This window comes from Otolemur garnettii, unplaced genomic scaffold, assembly GCF_000181295.1.
Source record: "Otolemur garnettii isolate 467f Iridium unplaced genomic scaffold, OtoGar3 scaffold00016, whole genome shotgun sequence".
In the NCBI taxonomy this organism is placed as follows: Eukaryota; Metazoa; Chordata; class Mammalia; order Primates; family Galagidae; genus Otolemur; species Otolemur garnettii.
In genome coordinates this window covers 10,631,658-10,653,826 of record NW_003852411.1, presented here as the reverse complement: position 1 = coordinate 10,653,826, position 22,169 = coordinate 10,631,658, and the positions used below count along the sequence as shown (strand labels likewise).

The following is a 22,169-nucleotide window of genomic DNA, read 5'->3' as shown; positions in this document are numbered from 1 at the left end:
AAAAAAAAAAGAAAAACCTCTACTTTGTATTCAAGCATGTACAATACAAAAGAATATAGATTTGGGTTGGTGTATGAGTTGGAAATTCCCATGTGGACTTAACTTCTAGGTGTCCTGAACTGGGGGCAACTACTGATTTTAGTTCCAGTGGTCCAAGAAGCTGAGAAAGATTGTTGATTTGTGATCAATGTTTATGGGCAAGTAAGAGTGTGAAATTAAGGTGTTAAGGCAATCCTGGGAATATCTTTCACATTAGGACCTTAATAGCTAAACTATATAGATCTTTTTTTTCTTGAAGAAGTTTGTAGGGATACAGCTTGAATCATTTATTATAGACTGGTGTAGAAATAGGAGCTCCAACCTAGGCATGGTGGTTTATACCAGTAATCCCAGTTACTTGGGAGCCTGAACTAGGAGGATCACTTGAGCCTAGGAGTTCAAGGCTACAGTAAGCTGTGATCACACCACTGTACTCCAGTGTGGGTAACAGAGTAAGACCTTGTCTCTAAAAAAGAAAAAAAAATTAAAAAGAAGAGCTCTGTAGATTCTGGAATACTCTGATTTAGTCACAAATTAAATGTAGTAAGTTACTGAATCATTACTGAGCTGTGTTCTAATATAATCCCCAGATAGATGACGTAATGTTTGAATCATATCCAAAGCCAAAGGCTAAGTCTTTTCTGTGTCTGTGGGTGCCTGTATGTCTGTGATATGTGCCTTTTCAACAAACATGTGCTTCTTTATATCACAATTATGAGAATATAAAAGAATGGTTCTTCCTCCAACTCTGATCAACATAAGGGCTTGTGTCTTTCCTTTCTGTTGTCTCAGAGAAGAGGTGGAGATCAATTGGTCAAAGGTACACACCCAGAACTTCTTCAGGGCTTGCAGACCATTTATAGAATTCAACTGTGTATTTTTCAGATTTTATTTTTATTTATTGTGAGAATTTTGGTCTCCACATTAGAAAAAAAATCAAATTGCAGCCAAATCATTTCCCACAACTAACTTTAAAATTGGATAGCCATCCAGATGTTCAGCTGCACTTATGTGGGATATTTTCTTATAAAAATTTCAAATGTTTCACCACTTTTTTTCTCTTATTTCAGTATCATAGAATTAAAGTGAGAGTGGACCTCTGGGGTTCTCTACAAGGGCCTCTCCTTTTATAGATAAGGAAAATGACACCCAGAGAGGTGGATTAACAGCCCAAATTCTTACAGTTGGTCGTAGCAGAGCTGGACTCTAGCATGTGTAATCCTTTTATAGATTGGAAAATTGAGGCATGAAGAATGATTGCCTTGTCCAAAGTTATGTGCTTAGTAACAGGGCCGGATTTCAGTGACTAGTTTAAACCTTCTTTTTCCAAGATAACTCCTTGGCTTATTTCTCATTGTTATGCATTTTCATCTAAATTAATTTTTAGGCTTGATGGAGTCTTGATCTATTGTAAGAACATCCCTTGTATCTCTACTCGGGACATCTATCTCCTATCTGTTCAGAAGTCTCTATTTGTGTATGTGAGTCAGTACAGTAACTTTTCCTTTAAACATATCAGAGAAGAATAGGTTAAAACCAAGCTCAGCTCTAGTTTGTGGGACATTGACAAGAAAGCAAGCAAATCATCCAGTATCTCTTTTCTTTGTTCCACTCTGTTCTCAGACTATCATACAGCCTGGACTTGACCATGTAGCTTAGTGTAAAAAAATAGGATTGTTGATAGGACACTGATAAAATTTTGTTTTACCAGTCATTGATCTTCAATGACTTTTGACATTTTACATTTGTATATACACAGTTGTTTTCCACAGGGTTTTTTTCTCTCCTTGCTAGAGACTATTGATGGCACTCCTAGAGACTTTCAGGAATGGGTCAGTTTTATGGCCAAAACATTGACCATATAAGCTTTTTACATATTTACCACTATTTACCACTTTAAACATATTTATCAAAATGACTACTCATTTTGGACTTGGTAGAAGGATTCCTAGTGTTCAAAAGTCACTCGGAGATCTAAGTGAAATCTGAAGTTAAATCTTTGGTCTAAGAGAAATCTGAAGCTGCCACTCTTGCCTTACCCAGGTAGTCCTGCCATGGTGGGAAGGATCTACACATGCTGAAATCTGTGGGGAGCAGGGGACAAGGTTCCAGCCTACTTGACATGGGAAGTGGTAGTGGAGAAGCAGCATATTTGCTCAACTGAAATGCAAGGCACATCATTCCACTCTGTGGTAGTGTCTTCATGATCTAATCTCATCTGGGAATATGGGTTACTTCTTTTTATATATAAAGATGGTTTGACTCCAAAGAACCCATTTAATTCACTTTTTTTTACTTCAAGCAATATAGGTTTTTGTTTTGCTTTGTTTTTTGAGATAGTCTCACTGGATTGCTCAAGCTAGAGTGCAGTGACATGATCATGGCTCACTGTAGTCTGAAACTCCTGGACTCAAGTGGATCCTCTTGCCTCAGCCTCCCAAGCAGCTGAGACTACAGGCATACACCATCATGCTTGGATAATTTTTAAGTTTTTTGTAAATATGGAGTCTTGCTATGTTGCTCAGGCTAGTCTGGAACCTCTGGCCTCAAACAGTCCTCTTGCCTTGACCTCCCAAAGTACTAGGATTACAGGTGTGAACTACTGCACCTGGTCAATATAGTTTTAATTTATACTTTTCAGATAGAATTTTTTTCTGAAAACAATCTTTAGGGAAGATGCTCTAAACTCACTCTATACCTATTTTCCCATCATTGTGAATGAACATGAATTACCATCATTCTTTTGTCAAAACTGAGAACTATGTCATGGTACATAATAAGCATACACACATACCTTAATGCCTATATATTTGTGAAGGATGTAGTGATAGCAAAAAACCTATGGCTTATCTTTTTGCACAAAAATATACCAGGCATAAAAGCAATAATATGGAAAGAACCTAAATGCACATCAATTCAGAAATGGATTAAGGAACTGTGGTACATGCATACCATGGAATACTATTCTGCCATAAAAGAGATGGTGACTTCACATCTTTTGCATTAACCTGGATGGAGTTGAAACATGTTCTTATCAGTAAATTGTCACAAGAATGGAAAAGCAAATATCCAATGTACTTAATACTAATATGAAGCCAGTAGATGATCTAATACATACCCACATAGGAGAAAAACTCATTTCAATTCAAGTTGGGGAGAGGGGGAATGAAGGAAGGGGGAAAGCGAAGGAGGGATTATGAGGTGTTCCCACTGAATGGGTACATTGTAAGGGTGTATGGCACACCTTTTGGGTGCAGGACACAACTATAAGAGGGACTCTACCAAAAAAGTTCAAATATTGTGATTGGGCTGTTTGTACTCTCACATTAACCTGATATTAAAATAAATAAATAAAAGCAATAATATGTTTAAAGAGGAAGATTTATTAGGTTACTTTCTTTTAAGAAACTGACAAAACACAAATCTAAATGATTGAACAATCATGTCCAGTTATCTCCAATAGAGCATTTCAGTACAGATCAGAAGTTCTTTTGTAACTTTTCTTTTTTCAGACTCCTCATACATGATTTCTCTCCTTTTGATCTTCTTTGCTTCAGATATTACCCTAGCTGCCCTGGACTCTCTAATCGCCTTCATTTCAGTTGCTTTTTAAAGGGGCATATGACATTTTTGTAAGGCCAAGTAGGACCTGTTCATCAAACACAGTAGGACTGTGCTCTTTGAATAACAATCAAATATCCTTTCTGTACTGGGACACTTTTCTTTGTAGATGACCTCATAGAAATGTAGAAACCTCGATTTCTGTGGTCAGAAGGGTGTGGGCTTACCTGTGGCTGAATGCTTTCCTCTAGGATCCTACCACGAACACTTAACTGAATCTCTGTCCTGTAGCTGATGCCAGCTGTCTTGTAAAGCCTTTAAAAGTACCAGCTGTATCTCTTGGGTTTTAACTTTCTCTTCCCTTTCCCTTTTAAATTCATCCAAACTGAGCCTCAGCTTCCACCTGCACCTTCAACTCCTTCGCTAGTCAGACAAAAACTGGTGTCCCTCATTTTCTGTTCACTGGGGCTTTCTTTCCCTTTCCTCATTATCTGCGCAGGCTCCAGTGTCTCAGTGGACTGTTAGGGAAAGACATCTCCAGGTGTGGTCTCCTAGTGTTGTCCTCAACCAGGCTGAGTCATCTACAGGCCACATGATGGACTCTGAACTCTCAGTGAAAACAGGTGTCTCCTCTTAAGTCATAATCGTTCAGACGGAAGTTGCAGTGATCTGAGCTTTGCTATTGATGACTTTGGACTATTCAGAATTGAAAAGATTTACCCATAGTTTATCATTTAAAATTGCTTGTGTGGTTAGAGAACTGAGCTCTGTTGTTCATCTCTTCCTAGCACTCCACGCCGTACCTTGCTTACACTGCTTAGACATTTTAATGTCCTGGGAAGCAAATGGATCAGGCACCAGTGGGTCTGGCTGCCTTGGCTTAAAAAGTTCTGTGAGAAAGAAGATAAAATTCAGTTAAATGACTCTTAGTGAGAGAAGTATCATTTCAGTTTTCTTATTTCCTTCTTCTAATCAGAAAATATATTGTGACATTCCTTAAAAAGGTAAAACTGGAAGCAGACATTCACACATTAAACCGTAAGTTTCAAGGCCGCTTTAAATGATGAAATGTTCAGATTTTGTGATAAAGAATTCGCCAAAGCTGAGAAACATGTTAAACCTAGGAAGGAAAAAAATTCCATGTAGGATATTTTAAAACTGGAAAAATACATATAAGCATTTTCATCATCACATGTAAGCATAATTTAATGAAAATGGTCATCATTTCATCTTGAATATCTCAGACATAAAAACGGATTTTTTTTTCAAATAGGACTATAGCTTTCTTTCCTTTTTTTTTTTTTTTTGAGACAGGAGCCTTAAGCTATCCCCCTGGGTAGAGTGCCGTGGCATCTCAGCTCATAGCAACCTCCAACTCTTGGGCTTAAGCGAGTCTCCTGCCTCAGCCTCCCAAGTAGCTGGGACTACAGGCGCCCACCACAACGTCTGGCTATTTTTTTGGTTGCAGCCATCATTGTTGTTTGGCAGGCCTGGGCTGGATTCGAACCCGCCACCTTGGGTGTACACTTGAGCCACAGGCGCTGAGCCAGGACCATAGCTTTCAATGCATTTGATACCAAACTGATGGGTGACAGGGGTGTCTTGCTTTAGACTTCATAAGTAGTGTGCAATTTGAATATTTGTAAAAATAGTTTATTTATTTAGCTTTGGGGAAAATAACTTTAAAAATACATTATGATAGATTGCTATATAAAGCACCCTTTCAGTAGTTTGTTTTAAGGTAAGTTTATACAAATTGTATTCACTATCTTCACTAGCGATTTACATTTGGATTCCTTATTGAAGGGCCTTACTGTAGGTGATTTTATGGAGATGATAGTTGCCATCTTTGAGTATAAGAGAGGGTTGTCAGTTTATAGGAAACCAGTCCTTCACCTCAGAAGAAGGAAATGGCATCCAATAAGGATACCATTTAAGATTTAATTTTTAGTGTAAGTTCTTTGAACAAACAAGGCGGGCAGTGACTAGTTGAGATTGTTAGCTCCAGCTTACCACTCCCCACCATGATGATTTTCCTTTATAGAGCAAGAATTTTAAGAAGCAGAGTGAAGACATACGATGAAGAACAAGTGAAATGAGTGGGAGGGAAATGAAGATGCCCCCCTGGGGAATGTTATATGAAGACAGTCTAGACAAATAGCTAGGATAAGACCATGGTAGGCCTTGTAGGCCAAGGTTAAGGAATTCTGAATTCTGTGTTTAACCTAAAAATAAATGAAAAGCATCAGAGAGTTTTAAGCAAATAGGATTGATAAAATTTATGTCTTGAAAAGGTTTTCTGACTGCTGAGTGGAGGGAGGCAAGAGAAGTTGCAAGGAATTCAGTAGGAAGTCATGTCAGGCAAGAGATAATCCGGGTTTGGTCTGGAATGGCCATAGTGGGGTTAGGCTTGGATGGGTTATATCAGTAACATTCATTGTTGAATATAGGCAGGTGAGAAAGATGGAGAACCTCTAAAGATGCCTTCTAGCTTTCTGATTTGAAGGCATGATAATCCCAAGTCTGTATGTGAGCATATTTGGGGTAAAGAGCTTTAGAGATAACTGTTTGGAGATGGGCACAAGAACCTGAAGTCAAGATGGCATCTGGGCCAGGGAGGTATCTTGGTTTGTCAACACCTGTCATGGCTATTGGAACCCTTACCTTGGATGAGATTACCCAAGGGGACACTTATAGACAGAGAAGGTGTGGAGGTTTAGGCCAGAGTCTTGAGGAACGCCAGTGTTAGCATTGGACCAAGGGGAGGAGCCAGCAAAGATGTGAGCAGGGAAGGTCAGATGCCAGGAGGACACCTGGAAGTGTTGCTTCATAGTAACTAAGTAACTTTCAAAAAGGAAGGAGAAAAAAAGACTTGATGTCTCAGAAAGGAAATGAGGGACACAAAATATAGGGAAGGAAGCACAGGGCACATAGCTTTCCTCCAAATAAGGAAGCGAATCGAGTGTCCTCTTTAAGTGGTTTGTACTTGTACTCATTCGCCAGAGATTACAGGTAACATTCTATAAACTTGCTGCTGTTTAAGTCAGTTTTACCACACTGAGCAGCTGAAATGGTAGCAAGAACAGCAAAGCTCTACGTAATAGCAACCAGCATGCACTGTCAGGTTCAAACATGACGCTCAAATTCCTGGCTCCTGACATCGTTCCTCACACCAGCCAAGTAGACTACCTGTCAAGGCTGCTTGAGCACTGCAAACTGATCTCATCTCTGTATCCCTCCTCCCACTCAGCCCTGGGCTTGCTGCCCTTCAAGATGGCATGCAGAAAGCCACTGCAGCTCTGGGCTCAGAACACAGATGGGCAGACAGTCCTGGAGCAGAAATAGTTCACCCAGTGTGAGCAGCAACCCCAGAGAAAGTACAGACACTCCTGATGGAAAATAACATGTTTCTCTCATAATTCTTTCTGTTCCATCTCATGAGGGCTTTTTTTGGTTGTTGAAACATAACCTTTTTGATTCAGAAGCCATATAGGTAGACACTGAAAACTTTACATATTGCATTGGGAAAATTTGAAAGTGGGCCTCTGGACTTCTGGAAGATTTCTGTATGTTCCAGTTTTTGTTTGTTTTTTCTTAGAGTCAGACTACTTGTATTTTTCCCTTCTTTCCTCTCTCCCTTCCTTCCTTCTTACTTCTATTCATTCTTCCATCCATCCATCCATCCATCCATCCATCCATCCATGCATCTATTCATTCTTCTACCCTTCCCTCCCATCCGTCCAACAATCCCATTTCCAAGGACCATATTAGGTACTGTGGGCATACAAAAGTGAAAAATGCAGTAGAGGAAATAAGTTATGTTACACAAATAATGAAGATCCAGGAAAGAAAGTGGCCAGTGCTGTGAGTGAAGTGCAGATGAAGTGCTCTGGGCATTCAGAGAATGGAGAAACAGTTGAAGGCACAGGCAGGGAAGTGTACAATTTGATCTAGGTTTCTGGAATGGAGACTGGCTATTCTGTGGAAAATGGATTTAGGGAGGGCAGAAGCAGGGAGCGCCCCAGAAAAGGAAATAGCTAGGAAGCAGCAGATCCTTTAGACGTGAGGTGCAAAAGAGCTCCGTGTGTCCTAGAACTCCTGTAGGGATCTGTGAGTTGGAGCCCAGTGAATAGAAACAGAAAGAGATTGAAGAGGCTGGCAGAGACCAGATCTGATGAGTTTTGAAAGGAGTTTGGATTTTTCGTTTTGTCATTACTGATAAAACACTAAAAAAGCACCATGATTGCACAAATTGTGCGAAGATGGAAATTCGATCACCTTGGTGAAACACCAGAATGTGTTTTTAACTTTAGAACAATAGAAAGAGGATCTGCTTATACACAGATGATCACATTTATGCCAACTCATTATAATTTCTGGTAATTGCTTGCCTCGAAAGGGCAGCATTACTTATGGGAAATTTAAAATGGGGTCTGGATGAACTGGCACCACTCAGGTGATTATTCCAAGGCCTTGCCCTGAGGACAACCCTAGGAAATATTTTTTGTTTCCTTTCATTCTTCCAAGACTACAGCTTGGAAACAGCCTTTGCCCCTTTGCTTCCTGTCCCAACCTGTTGAAGTCGTGTTTTAGTGAGGGGTGGGAGTGCTGTGAAGTGAGCCCAGGCATTCCGCAGGCCTGCCCCATTGTTTAAAGAGGCCTCCAGCGCCTTTGATCTGTGTCTGCTGCAAGTGTGGGTGGTGGTGGGCGGGTCAGCCCACGTCTGGCTGCCTGGTGGTCTTTCCTAAGAAGCACCTTGAGGGTCAGAAATGTGCTATTATAGTTATTATTATAATAAATGCCTAAGCACCAAAGAAGATGCATGCAGTGTAGTCAGACACAATTACCACCCACACTTCCCTAGACTTAAAGACATATATGAAAATCAGAGTAAAAGGACTCATTTCAAATGTGTTTATGTAGGACTTGAGGTAAACCCATTGAATTCCTTTACCTGTGCAGAGAACCCTGGCTGGCAGATTCAAGGATCTACAGGAGTGTCAGTGAGGGGTCAGAGGGGTGAGGGTAAAACCTTGAAGAGGTGTCCTGGTTTGGTACAAATGAATAGTCAAAGAAGAGTAATGAATGGGACTTAGCACCAATGATACAGAGTTCAGTGAAAGACACAGAAAAACCTCCCTGTCTTATTCTCTAGTCCCTAGAAAGGCTGCAGGTCTGTTCAAGGTTCGAATCTGATTTGTTTTCTGCGTTTTCTGATGCAGCGATTGATATCTTTTTTTTTTTTTTTAGTTATTAGGTTAAAACATTTATATTCTATATTTAGAAAAATTCACATGTACCCTTGTAAGATGAACCATAGGCATGATCCCATCCATCAATCACCCCCCCCCTCCACCCATAGTGATTTATATCTTAATGCCAGGGCCCAGACCCATGCCTGTTCATGATGAAATAGATAAACATGGATAATGTGATAAGACACAGCCAAATAGATATCACTTGATAAATCAATATATATTTGATATCTTTGTGGGCAAACTCAAACACAAGCAAGCCTCTCTTTTGAGATTTTGCTGGCTCACAAAGTCTGAGTATACCGGCACCCAGTCCCATCTCCCTGTTAGATGGGAAATGTTATTTATTACATGAATGAAATAAATATACGTCTCATTGACCAAGGACAGGAAGAGGAGTAAGGATCAGTAAAACGAAATCTATCAAGAGAGAGGATTTCTTTCCTTTCTATCAGAAAGGGTAGAAGAAAATCTGCAGCAAAGTGATAAGCAAATAGTTTGATATATTTATTATGTAAATCATTCATGATAATTTAAAAGAAAAACATTATCCCCCGTAGAGAAATGGGTACATGAACCAGACACATATCAATATACAAATAAAGCAGTAAACCAACATATGGCACTTTCAACCCTCCTGCCCACCCATCTCGCCTACCCACCCCCCATTTCTTTTTATTTATTTATTTTTTTTATTGTTGGGGATTCATTGAAGGTACAAAGAACTAGGTTACACTGATTGCATCTGTTAGGTAAAGTCCCTCTTATAATTGTGTCCCCCCCCCATTTCTTTTCACTGCTTTGTGTATTACTCCTTAACAAATATGACTTAACAAATAATTTTCTCTGCATACATTGTGTAAATGTGTTGTGTGTTTTCTTCCCCTTCACCTTGCATGTAAATGCTACGAAGGCTGGAACATCTACTAGTTCTGTTTGCTTTCTTGTTTGCTTTTGTATCCCAGTGCCTAGAAGGGGGCCTGGGACATGGCAGATGCGCCCTCTGGGTCTGTTGAATGAATGGATGCGTCAAAAGACTGTTGACGAATGGTTCACAGTTGACTCAGGGAGGGTCTAAGACCCCCAACTTTACACTTCCACTGCTTGGCCCCCTGCTAGAAACTAGGCAACATTTTTATGAAATTTGCAGCAGGCCCAAATTTTGGAAGAATAGCAAGAAGATTACAAAATGAAATTGCAAAAAAAACTTCTAGACATGAAATTAAACAAGTCTAAATGTAAAGGAAGAAAAATAAAATAGAAAACATTTTTAGAACTTCCTCCTGTTTTAAGGTGTATTATAGTCTTGCATTTAATCCAAATAAATTACTTAGGTCTATTAATCTAAAGAAATTATTGTATTTCTATTTTTGTAGCTTTTTTCTCTTTTTTTTATAGACAGGGTCATCTCACACTGTCACCCAGGCTGGCATGCTATGGTGCAATCAGTAGCTCATTGTGACCTCAGAGATGTGGCATCAAGCGATCCTTTTATCTTGAGTGTCCAAAGTGCTGGGATTATAGGTGCAAGCCATGACACCTGGCCTATGTTTGTATTTTTAAGGCAAAATCTATCAGATGTGTGAGGGCACGTGGAGTTTTTAAATAGTAGAAACACATCTATGGGTTTCCAAAAGTTCAAAAGAACTTAATTAGTTTGTTAAAAACACAAAACACTAAACACTTACTATGGACAAGATACTGTGTGATATGCTAGAACTTCGTTTTTTCTTTTTTGAAAGCCTGGGATGTGTTTTCTGCCTATTAGAAGTGCAGTCAATGGCTCAGTGCCTGTAGCTCAAGTGGCTAGGGCGCCAGCCACATACACCTAAGGTGGCGGGTTTGAATCCAGCCCAGGCCCAGTAAACAACAATGACGGCTGCAACCAAAAAATGGCCAGGCGTTGTGGCGGGTGCCTGTGGTCCCAGCTACTTGGGAGGCTGAGGCAGGAGACTCGCTTGAGCCCAGGAGTTGGAAGTTGCTGTGAGCTGTGATGCCATGGTACTCTACCCAGGGGGACAGCTTGAGCCTCTGTCTCAAAAAAAAAAAAAATGAAGTGCAGTCAAGTGCAGAGATTTGCCCATGGACAACTTAGTTTAAAAAAATTCCCCCACCTCTCACCATTAACAAAAATTGATTCTCATTGGATAAAAGATTTAAATTTAAGACACAAAACAATAAGCATTCTAGAAGACAGTGTGGGGAAAACACTTGAAGATATTGGCCTGGAAAAGATACTAGTCTTATGAGGAAGACCCCCTCCTGGCAATTTCAGCAACACCAAAAATAAATTACTGGGATTTGATCAAGCTAAAAAGCTTTTGCATAGCTAAGGGTACCACAAACAAAGCAGACATACAGCCTTGGGAATGGGAGAAGAGTTTTGCAGGTTATCACTCTGGCAAAGGCCTGATAACTAGAATCTAGAAGGAACTCAAACAATAAGTACAAACAACCCTCTCTATAAGTGGGCAAGCAATTTTTTAAAAAATTAAATCATAGCTGTGTACATTAATGCAATCATGGGATACAGTGTGATGTTTTCATATACAATTTGAAATATTTTCATCAAACTAATTAACATAGCCTTCATGTCATTTTCTTAGTTATCATGTTAAGACGTTTATATTCTACTTTTAGAAAGATTCACTAGTACCCTTGTAAGATAAACCATAGAGGTGATCCCACCAATCACCTCCCTCCACCCATCCACCCCTGGGCAAGCGATTTGAACAGAAACTTCTCTGACAATGACAGACGAATGGCCAAACAAACACATGAAAAAATGCTCATTGTCTTTATTTATTTATTTAAGACCCCATCTCACTATGTCACCCTTGGGAGAGTGCAGTGGCATCATAGCTCACAGCAACCTCAAACTCCTGGGCTTAAGTGATTCTCTTGTCTCAGCCTCCCAAGTAGCTGGGACTACAGGTGCCCATCAAACACCCAGCTATTTTTTTGTTGTAGTTATCATTGTTTAGCAGGCCTGGGCCAGGTTCAAACCTGCCAGCTCCGGTGTATGTGGCCAGTTCCCTAACCCCTGAGCTATGGGCGCTGAACCCTCAACGTCATTAATCACCAGAGAAATGCAAATCAAAACCACTCTACGATATCATCTAACCCCAACAAGATTAGCCCACATCACAAAGTCCCAAAACACCAGATGCTGGCGTGGATGTGGAGAGAAGGGAACACTTCTACACTGCTGGAGGGATTGCAAACTCATACAGCCTTTTTGGAGAGAAGTATAGAGAATTCTCAAAGATCTAAAAGTAGACCTTCCATTTGGCCCTTCAATCCCATTACTAGGTATCTACCCAGAAGAACAAAAATCATTTTACCACAAAGACATTTGTACTAGAATGTTTATTGTGGCTCAATTCATCATACCAAGTTGCAGAAGCAATCTTAAGTACTTATTAACCCATGAATGGATCAACAAACTATGGTATATGTACCATAGAATATTATTTAACCATTAAAAATATAGAGACTTTATATCTTACATTTACCTGGATGGAATTGAAATATATTCTTCTTAGTAAAGTATCAGAAGAATGGAAAAATAAATATCCAATGTACTCCATACTAATATGAAATCAATAAAGAATTATATGCTCGTAAGAACAATAAAACACTAATATAGTCCAGTTCTCCAGTTGGGGGTAGAGGGAACCAGTTCTCCAGTTCGGGGGTAGAGGGAACCAGGAGGGGGAGGACATATGGCAGAAGGAGGGAGGGCACGAGGCAGGATCTCACCTAAGGTGCACATGGTGAGGGTGTATAACGTGCCTCTTCGGTGAGGGGCTCTTCTACAAGTGGAACTTTACCCTGGAAGTGAGAACAATGTAACCTAAAAATTGTACCCTCGTATTAATTTGAAAATTAAAAACAATTAAAAAATTAATAAATAATTGGGCAACATAAAATTTTTTTTAAAAAATTTTGGGCATTGTTTAAAAAAGCAGATTTCATACACAAAAGCAGATTTCTGTCTCATTTAAAAAGCGCAAAGGGACCTACTGACTATGGTAAGCATCAGCTGCATGTGGGTACAACTGGCTGGGGTGCGATGCTGCTTCTCCTTAGCCCTTTTGGCAGAGTCCCCACCCTACCTTATGCCCTTTGGCAACCAGTGTGCCCGTGGCAGTGGTTGGGCAGGAGTTGGACACAGAATGAAAAAGACCATGGGCAAACTATACTATGCCCATTTTATTATGCCTAGTTGCAGGAATATTCTAGAATTTAAGATATAAAGACATTTTCCCCAATAGCAAGAATAAATAATAATTGGTTTTAGGGCAATTAGTTTAAATTTGGGAGATAATTTGACGATGTTTCAAATACATCAATGACAAAAACAAAAAAAACATTCTAATGAAAATAAGCCCAGAATGAGCTCTTCCCTTATCTTCTTGTTGTGAGTGTTTGGAAGACTCAATATTGAACTAAGTGCAGTTAAGTGTGTGGCTCATTGCAGCTGAGAACTTAAGTCCTGCAGGCAAAGCTAGAGAGTATCTTCATGGAGTTTCACATAAGACAAACACCTAAGGCCAATACACTCCCTGGACAGGAGGCCCACACATCCCTTCCCTCTAGTGGACATTGCTCTTGGCTTTTTTAAAGAAATTAAATCATAAAGAGGTAGATCATGTATACATTACTGCATTTATGGGGTACAAGGTGCCGATTTCATATACAATTTGGAAATGCTTACATCGTACTGGTTAATATTTCTCTCACCTCATTTACTTAATTATTGTGTTAAGACATTTATACTCTATACTTAATAGATCCGACATGTACCCTTGTAATATGCACCATAGGTGTGATCCCACCATTCACCCTCCCTCCATCTGACCTCCCCCTCCCCTCCCATCCACCCCTTCATCCTGAGCCATAGTTGTCATCTATTCTTCATATGAAAGTGTGAGTGATTGTAAATTGGTTTCATAATAGTACTGAGTACATTGGATACTTTTTCCTCCATTCTTGAGATACTTTACTAAGTAGGATATGTTCCCGCTCCATCCATATGCTCTTGGCTTTAAGGGAAACCCATATGAGAGAGAAGGAGGCTTGGAACCTTTTGAACAAGCTCTAGAGATTATGGGAGATGCTGGCTAAGGACCTCCCTCCCTGGAACTGTAATGACCTCCATGGAAGGCTCTTCTTTTAAAGAAAGAACTCCTGTTTTTGTTTTTTGTTTCTTCAAAGTAGAATTTTAAAGGAGAAAGGACAGAAGAGGGGAGTGGTATATAAAAATTGTAACAAATTTGTCTATTTTGAAAAGATTACTGTGGGCTGGGCATGATGACTCATGCCTGCAATCTTAGCACTTTGGATGGCTGAAGTGAGAGTATAGCTTGGGGCCAGGAGTTTGAGACCTGCCTTGGCAGCACAGTGAGATCCCCTTCTCTGTGAAAAAGAAAAAAGAATGGGAGGCTGAGGTGGGAGGATCACTTGAGCCCAGGAATTCAAGGCTTCAGTGAGTTATGGCTGCACCACTGCACTCTAGCCTGGGCAGCAGAGCAAGACTCTGTTTCTTAAAAAAAAAAAAAAAGATTGTTCTGAATAAATGCATCATCATGAGCCGTTCTCAGGAAGTTAATTATTACCTACAACAAGTATGTTCTGAATAAGAATGGCACAGTGAAAAGTTTGTAGTTATTCTGAGATTTCTTCCAAAAGGCACCCAGGGCAGGGAGGGCACAGGCTTATTGGGTTATGGGTTAGAACCCTCACAAAGATTGTTGGCTGGTGAATTTAGCCCTTGTACTTGCATAACATGTGCTCGGTGGAAATTTCACAGTGCATGACAGCTGGGTAACACATCTGTTAGAGATCTACAAAAGCAGTTTCACAAGCATTAGTTGGGAAAGATTCAGCTTGGCACTAGTTCTCTGAAAACCCTGGGTGTTTGAATTGAGTGCAGATTTACTATGCTATAAGTTTAATGCAATGTTAGTCTTCATCCATGGAATAAAAATATCTAGTCCTGTTGTAAGCTGAGCTATTCAAACGACACTTGACGTATTGGTTATTTTAAGAGGGACACTGAGAATTAGAATTTGTACTTGGGAGAGTAGTCAAGAAGAATTCAGAAATTATGACATGGGAAATGGTTGAAATTAAACAGATCTCCAGTTTGACTTGAAATGGAGGAGACAGGGAGGGGGATGCTGGAGTTATCTTCAGATACTCAAAGGCTCCACTGATGCAGGGCCCTGTAAAACAATGTCTGAAGTTTATGTCTGTTTAAGAAATGAAAGAATGCAAAGAGAATAAGGGGCTGTACGTATGGGTTGAGTGTGTGTTGTTTTCCAGGGAAGTACAAAAACATGGGATGAATATTATAGTGACAGAGGTAGATTTAAAACACTGTACAAAAATGTTACTGCTTGTAACAGCCAGTGCTAATTAAGGAGGAACAGGGCATTTTACAGAATAGAAAGAATTCAGGAAGAGGTGGAATGACCCCCTATTGGGGATTTATAGCCTTCATGCAGCAGCAAACCCAAATCTTGAGAAGTAGGGTAGAATGGAAAGATGAGGCCTTTGGAGTCAGACAGACCTAGGAGCAAGTTATCTATCTTTGCCATTTATCTGTGTGCCTTTAGGTAAGATACCTCGCCTCTCTGCATGTTTGTTTGTGCAGACATTAAATGGGGATAATATTAATAAAACCCATGTCGAAAATGGTAATTGTGAGAATTAACTGAGCAGATATATGTAAAGTCCCAGAAACAGAGTAGGCCTTGGATAGATGTTAGTTGACTTCCCCTAAGTTAGATGGCACCCAAAATAGCAAGAGAGTTTTAGAAATTATCGTAAGGCAGTCACTTAGGAAGCTCACTCTGTCCCCTTTGTTTCTTCCGAGCTTGATGCTGGGCCCACACGGGGCAGCTGCCCAGCATGTGTCGCCACATTTGTTGACTTTGTTGTCAGCACTCTGGGTAAGACGTGGCCCTAGAAACAGGCTGTCAGAGCGGCTGCATGGCTGCTGGAGACAGTGTGGACAGTGGGAGGAAAGCAGGTTTTGGCATCAGACAGAAGTTCAAATCCCAGTTCTCCCGTGGGTTGGGTTACTTAACCTTCTCCAGGCTGCATTTTCTCTTCTGAGGCAAGGCTTGCCCCTGTGAGAGAGGGATGAAGGAGCATGTGCAAAGGGCTTGACATTCTTTCATCAGGGGGATCCTTTTAACGATTCGGGGAGATTGATAATGAGGTCTGCATCTATAGAAGAAGAAACAAGATTCAGAAAACTGAAATGACTTGCCCAAAGAAATAGTAGAACTAGTATTTGATACAATTCTTTTAACCCCCAAATCCATCATTTTTCACTTCTAAACCATGACTGAAACATTTTTTCAAGTGTCTACAGTGTCGCAGGTACTATGCTAAGTATTTCCATGTTGGGCAACCTACGAGTGACCAACGTCCATAGGATGGACTTCCTAGACACTTGGGAAAAGTCATTCTTCTGGGACTATAGTTCTTTTTGGCACCTGGCTTTGGGAAGAATATTCAAGGCACCGTGAGGGGGGAGAAGACACCTGTCCAGATAGTCGTCACCTCTTCACTTTGACCATCACCAGAGGGACAGGCGTTGTGGATATCGATTGGCCGCCAGATACTGTCAGCTAAGGGTGCTGAGGTCTTTTCCAGCTCACAGACTTGCCCAGTGTTTTAAAATGAACTCCTTGCAGATATTTAAATCAGGAATTTTCACATAAAAACATAATTTAAGGGTTTGGTTTCTTTTGAGGAACCGGACCGTCTGGCAACCCTGAACCTGCATTCCCCCTGGCAGCCACCCACCAGCGCTCGGTAGTGGCCCACACTCCCCACTGCCTTACCTCACTCCTTCAAGTAGCATGAATGAACATAGAGCCCCTTGTGCATAATTGTTACCAATAATAACAAAAGACGTGGGAGAATTGCCCCTGGGTTTTTTCTGACGATGTTTTTCCCCTTCCTCCCTAGAATGTGACTGCAATGGGAAATCCAGGACGTGTGTCTTCGACTTCGAGCTTCACAGGCAGACAGGCAGGGGACTCCGCTGCCTCAACTGCCAGGACAACACCGAGGGCTTTCACTGCGAGAGGTGCAAGGAGGGGTTTTACCGGCACAGAGACAGAGACCGCTGTCTGCCCTGCAACTGTAACTCCAAAGGTAGCTGAGAGAAGGGAAGGGAGAGGGAAAAGGGTGGGGAAGGGGTGGGGGGAGACAGAGAGGGAGGGAGAAAGAGAAGGTGCGAAGCAAGCAGGCCCGGAGGATGATGTTCAACTTCAGGAATAATTGGGAATCTACCGGGCTCTGGTCTTCTTGGTGGTTTCAATCAGAAAGGAACCAGCTGGGGTCTTTAGGGACTGCTGACTTGAGTTCTAGTACCAAAAGTCATATTATTAACTTTTCCAGGAAAATGAATCTGACCCAGGGACAAAGGAAGCTCACACTTTTCCAGAGATAGTGCTTCCCGTCTATGACTATCCCCCTTTGACTAGCCTCTTAAAAAATAAGAGATTGGGCCAGGCAGGGTGTCTCATGCCTGTAAATCCTAGCACTCTGGAAGGCCAAGGCAGGTGGATCTGTTGTGCTCCAGAGACCAGCCTGAGCAAGAGCAAGATCCTTATCTGTTTTCATTGTGGGCTCCTGTAGTCCCAGCTACTTGGGAGGCTGAGGCAAGAGGATCACTTGAGCCCAAGAGTTTGAAGTTGCTGTGAGTTATGATGCCAAGGCACTCTACAAAGGAAAGCAAAGTGAGACTCTGTCTCAAAAAAAAAAAAAAAAAAGACAAGGATTAGAAAGATCTGTTTCTAGCACCATGCTGGGTGCTAGCAATATGACGTGCTACTTGTAAAAGAGCCAAGTTATATAGGAAAATTAACTTCTTTCATAGGGTTGTCAACAAGAGAAAATAAGTTAACAAATAGGAAGCAGCCAACCGGTGGTTTGTTCATAGGATAATCAGTTGGGGTTTTTTAAGCGTCCCACCCAGTCCTGTATGCGTGGAACTGCAGGTCTTTGTTGTGCTTAGAGATACACAGGCTATGACGTGTTCATTGTGGGCAGACAGTAAGGACAAGTTAGTAAATAAAAAGAGGAGCAGTTTCTTGCTTCTCCATTGTTTGTTGTGATGCTTTACTAAGAAGAATTATTTCTTCTCCATCCAAATTAATACAAAAGATGTAAAGTCATCATCCTTTTTAGTGGCTATATAGTATTCCATGGCAACCCATGCTAGTACATGATGGAGGGTGGTGAGAGAGGGAAGGAGGGAGGGGACGGTGGGGCCACGATGTGTGACACACCTCTTGGGGGCAGGACACTCTTAATAGAGGGACTTCACCCAGCAAATGCAACAGTGCAACCTGGCTTGTTGTACTCTCAATGATTCCCCAAAAATAAAAATAAAAAAAAAGGGAGAGGTGCTTCTGTAAATAAGTTGGGTTTTTTTTACTGCCTTGTTTGTTTATTATCTTGCTGGGCATCATCTATGGATCTGTGCTACAAGTGTTTACTAACATCATGTGATGATTATTAATCCACTTAAAGAGTACAGCCTGTTGCATGGCAATGACTCAGTGTGGGTCTGTGGAACCAATTCATAGCTACAGCTGAAAGAATCTAAAAGTGGGCAGATTTGAGTGTAGCCATGAGTTGCTGGTAGAGTGGGTTGGGGGCCTTACAGAAAACTGGGGTGACCTTAAAGTGATATAGACCCATACCCACTGGGCACTGCTAAATTCACCTAAGTTGGATGATGTAGTTTGAGTCAGATTTGCTTAGGTTTGAGTGGAGAATTAGCATCCAGACTCTTTTAGAATCAGCAGCTTTTCCTATGAACCAAAGAACTTCATAAGGAAAAGTTAAAAGAAAAAATACTCCATTTCAATGGGTGTTCAACCTCTCTGAAGAGCTCTTCTCTCCTCAGCTCTTGTCACTGTGAGTCAGTGGACCTGCCTCCTCCCAGCAAAATGATGGCTAAGAATGAAATTAGCCAGTGGTTAAAATGGGCTCCTCTGGAAAGCCTGGCCTGAAGACAAGGTTCTAAGTCTCAGAGTAGACAAGGAACTTGTCACCTGCCAAAGAGAGATTGCAGTGAAGGCTTCGCCATGCCATCTCTTCTGTTTCCCTTCCTGCTGCTCACCCAGCAGCAGTGAGCCTGGTTCTTTCTTTTTATTTGCGGGGTAGACATCCCAGCCGAGTGGGAAGGGATGGAACCCAGTAATGATTTATATCTTAGATGGTAGCTAATAGGTACTATGCGTGGACTCTGTGCCAGGCACTTGAATTAATCTTCACAACCTCATGAAGGGGGAGCTATTATTTTTTTCCATTTTACAATGTGAGTTGACAGAGACTTAAAGAGGGAGGGGAAGAAATTTTTCCAAAGAGCTAAGGAGCAGAGCAAGCGTTCAAGCCCATGTTTGCTGACATCAAAGATGATGATGTAGAATTCGGTGTGGTGGTTTATGGAGCCAGACATTCTGGGTTTAAATCTTGGCACTGCCACCACCACTGGGTAATTCAGGGCAGGTTCCTTAACCTCTCCCTGGTCCAAGTGTCTTCACGTGTGAAAGGGGGTTCACGATATTTACATTGCAGATAAAATGCAGAGGTAAAATGATGTTTGTGAAGTACAAGGTAGTAAAGCCTCGTACAGGCCAAATTTGGTTTAAAACTATGAACATTTTATTTAGTATTAACATTCCTTTTTAACTATGGGGCAACTGAAACCTAGAAAAGTTAATGAATGGTGTAAAGTGATCCAGGTCTCCTGACCAAGAACAGTTCTCTGCTATTTTCTTTATGTGAAAGGGGGAAAAATGCAGAATGGTGTTCTTCTGTGCTCACAGACAGGTTTCCATGAATAATTCATGGGTAGTTTTTCGTATGATCTAAATAATGCTTTATACATCCCCCAAATATTTTCATAGATTAAGTCCTCTTCAGTTTCCATAACCCCCTGACAACCTGTAGGTGTGGACACATCCTGCATCCCTTGTGATAGAGATGAAGGAACTGAAGCTTCGTGGTCCACCCTGCCCAGGCTGAGTGACATGTTAGTAACAGACACTATTCCCGCCACACACTGTTCTCAGCTACCCGTTGGCTCCACAGATCACAGTGGCACAAATTTAATTACCCACATGACTTCTCAGTCTCCCAGCTAGCCCGAGGATATTTTTCACTTTCAGATAATAACTTGATAAGGGATTTTGTTCTATATTCAATTTCGAATGCAGAAGAGATGTCTTGCAAAAAAAACGCCATCATGCCATGTATGGCAAAGGAGGCAAACAGCATTAATAAATCCCATAACTCAGCTGTTAGGGCACCAGCCACATGCACTGGGGCTGGTGGGTTTGAACCCGGCCAGGGCCTGCTAAACAACGATGACAACAATAACAAAAAAATAGCCGGGGGTTGTGGCAGTGCCTGTAATCCCACCTACTAGGAGGCTGAGGTAAGAGAATTGCTTAAGACCAAGAGTTTGAGGTTGCTGTAAGCTGTGATGCCATGGCAGTCTACCCAGGGCAACATAGTGAGACTCTGTCTCAAAAAATAAATGAATGAATAAATAAATAAATAAATAAATAATCCCAGAGAGCTCACAGAGTATGTACTTATCAATTTTCCATAAAAAGAGCAGCAAGACATATTTTGTGGGGTTGACTTTGTGGGCCCAGCAACAGGGCTGAATTATCTTCAACTTTTATAACCACATGTCTAAGCCCTGATAACCTTTTGGATACTTCAAAATTCACTCTGTGTGTGGGGGTGTATGTGTGTATTTTTTTCCTCCATGACACCTAAATTCTTGAGGTCTGTAGGGACATCACTGAAATTGGACTTAGTCTCTTAACATTGTTAATATATTGTTCAGAGTAAAACATTTGAGATATTATTTGAAACATCTTTAAATGCAAGTGTATATGTTTTTTAAAGGGTTCTCAAAAGGAAGCAAACTTTCTTGGTTTAAATTTTGTATTTTTTTTTTTTTTGAGACAGAGTCTCACTAAGTTGCCCTCTGTAAAGTGCTGTCCTGTTACAGCTCACAGCAACCTCAAACTCTTGGGCTTAAGTGATTCTCTTGCCTCAGCCTCCGAAGTAGCTGGGACTATAGGTGCTCGCCACAATGCCCAGCTATTTTTTTGTTGTAGTTGTCATTGTTGTTTGGCAGTCCTGCGCTGGATTCGGACCCACCAACTCCGGTATATGTGGCTGGTGCCCTAGCTGCTGAGCTACAGGTGCCAAGCCAACTTGGTTTATTAATTAATTAATTAATTTATTTATTTATTGAAACAGAGCCTCAAGCTGTCCCCCTGGGTAGAGTGCTATGGCATCACTGCTCACAGCAACCTCCAACTCCTAGGCTCAAGCGAGTCTCCTGCCTCAGCCTCCCAAATAGCTGGGACCACAGGCGCCCGCCACAATACCCCGCTATTTTTTTGGTTGCAGCCATCATTGTTGTTTGGCGGGCCTGGGCTGGATTCAAACCCGCCACCTTAGGTGTATATGGCTGGCGCCTTAGCCACTTGAGCCACAGGCACTGAGCCAAGCCAACTTGGTTTAAATTTTAAATATCAATTGTTGGGTGGTGCCTGTGGCTCAAAGGACTAGGGCACTGGCCCCGTATGCCAGAGGTGGCGGGTTTAAACCCAATCCTGGCCACAAATAAATGGATAAATAAATATCAATTGTTTTTGAATACTTTCCTAGTCCTCAAATGCAGGTAGACGGTATCAGATGAGCCCTGAAAGTGATTGTTGGGACGCAGATTTGAAACAGGAAGCAGTTTTTCTTTCTTTCTTTTTCTTTTTTTTTTTTTAAACAGAGTCTCACTTTGTCACCCTTGATAAAGTGCCTTGGCGTCACAGCTCACAGCAACTTCAGACTCTTGGGCTGAAGTGATCCTATTGCCTCAGCCTCCTGAGTAGCTCGGACTGCAGGTGCCCATTAGAACACCTGGCTATTTTTAGAGATGGGGTCTCACTCTTGCTCAGACTGGTCTCAAACTCCTCAGCTCAAGGGGTTCACCCACTGTGGCCTCCTAGAATGCTAGGATTACAGGGGCGAGCCACCTCGCCCTGCCTGGGAAGCGATTTTTTGTCTGTTCTTTAAACCCAATTCTTGGCTCAGTGCCTGTGGCTCAAGCAGCTAAGGCGCCAGCTACATACACCTAAGGTGGCGGGTTCGAATCCCCGGCCCGGGCCCGCCAAACAACAATGATGGCTGCAACCAAAAAATGGCCAGGCGTTGTGGCAGGCGCCTGTAGTCCCAGCTACTTGGGAGGCTGAGGCA

General features: G+C 41.5%; 1 protein-coding gene across 1 annotated transcript in view; it reads left to right on the top strand.

The window, feature by feature from the left end:
* The window catches only part of LAMC2 (laminin subunit gamma 2), a 64,888-nt gene that overhangs the window by 6,106 nt on the left and 36,613 nt on the right, over positions 1 to 22,169 (top strand). The window contains exon 2 of the mRNA XM_003785639.2: positions 16,845 to 17,033. Within this exon, the coding sequence (XP_003785687.1) occupies positions 16,845 to 17,033 (189 nt within the window). The remainder of the gene's footprint in view (positions 1 to 16,844; positions 17,034 to 22,169) is intronic.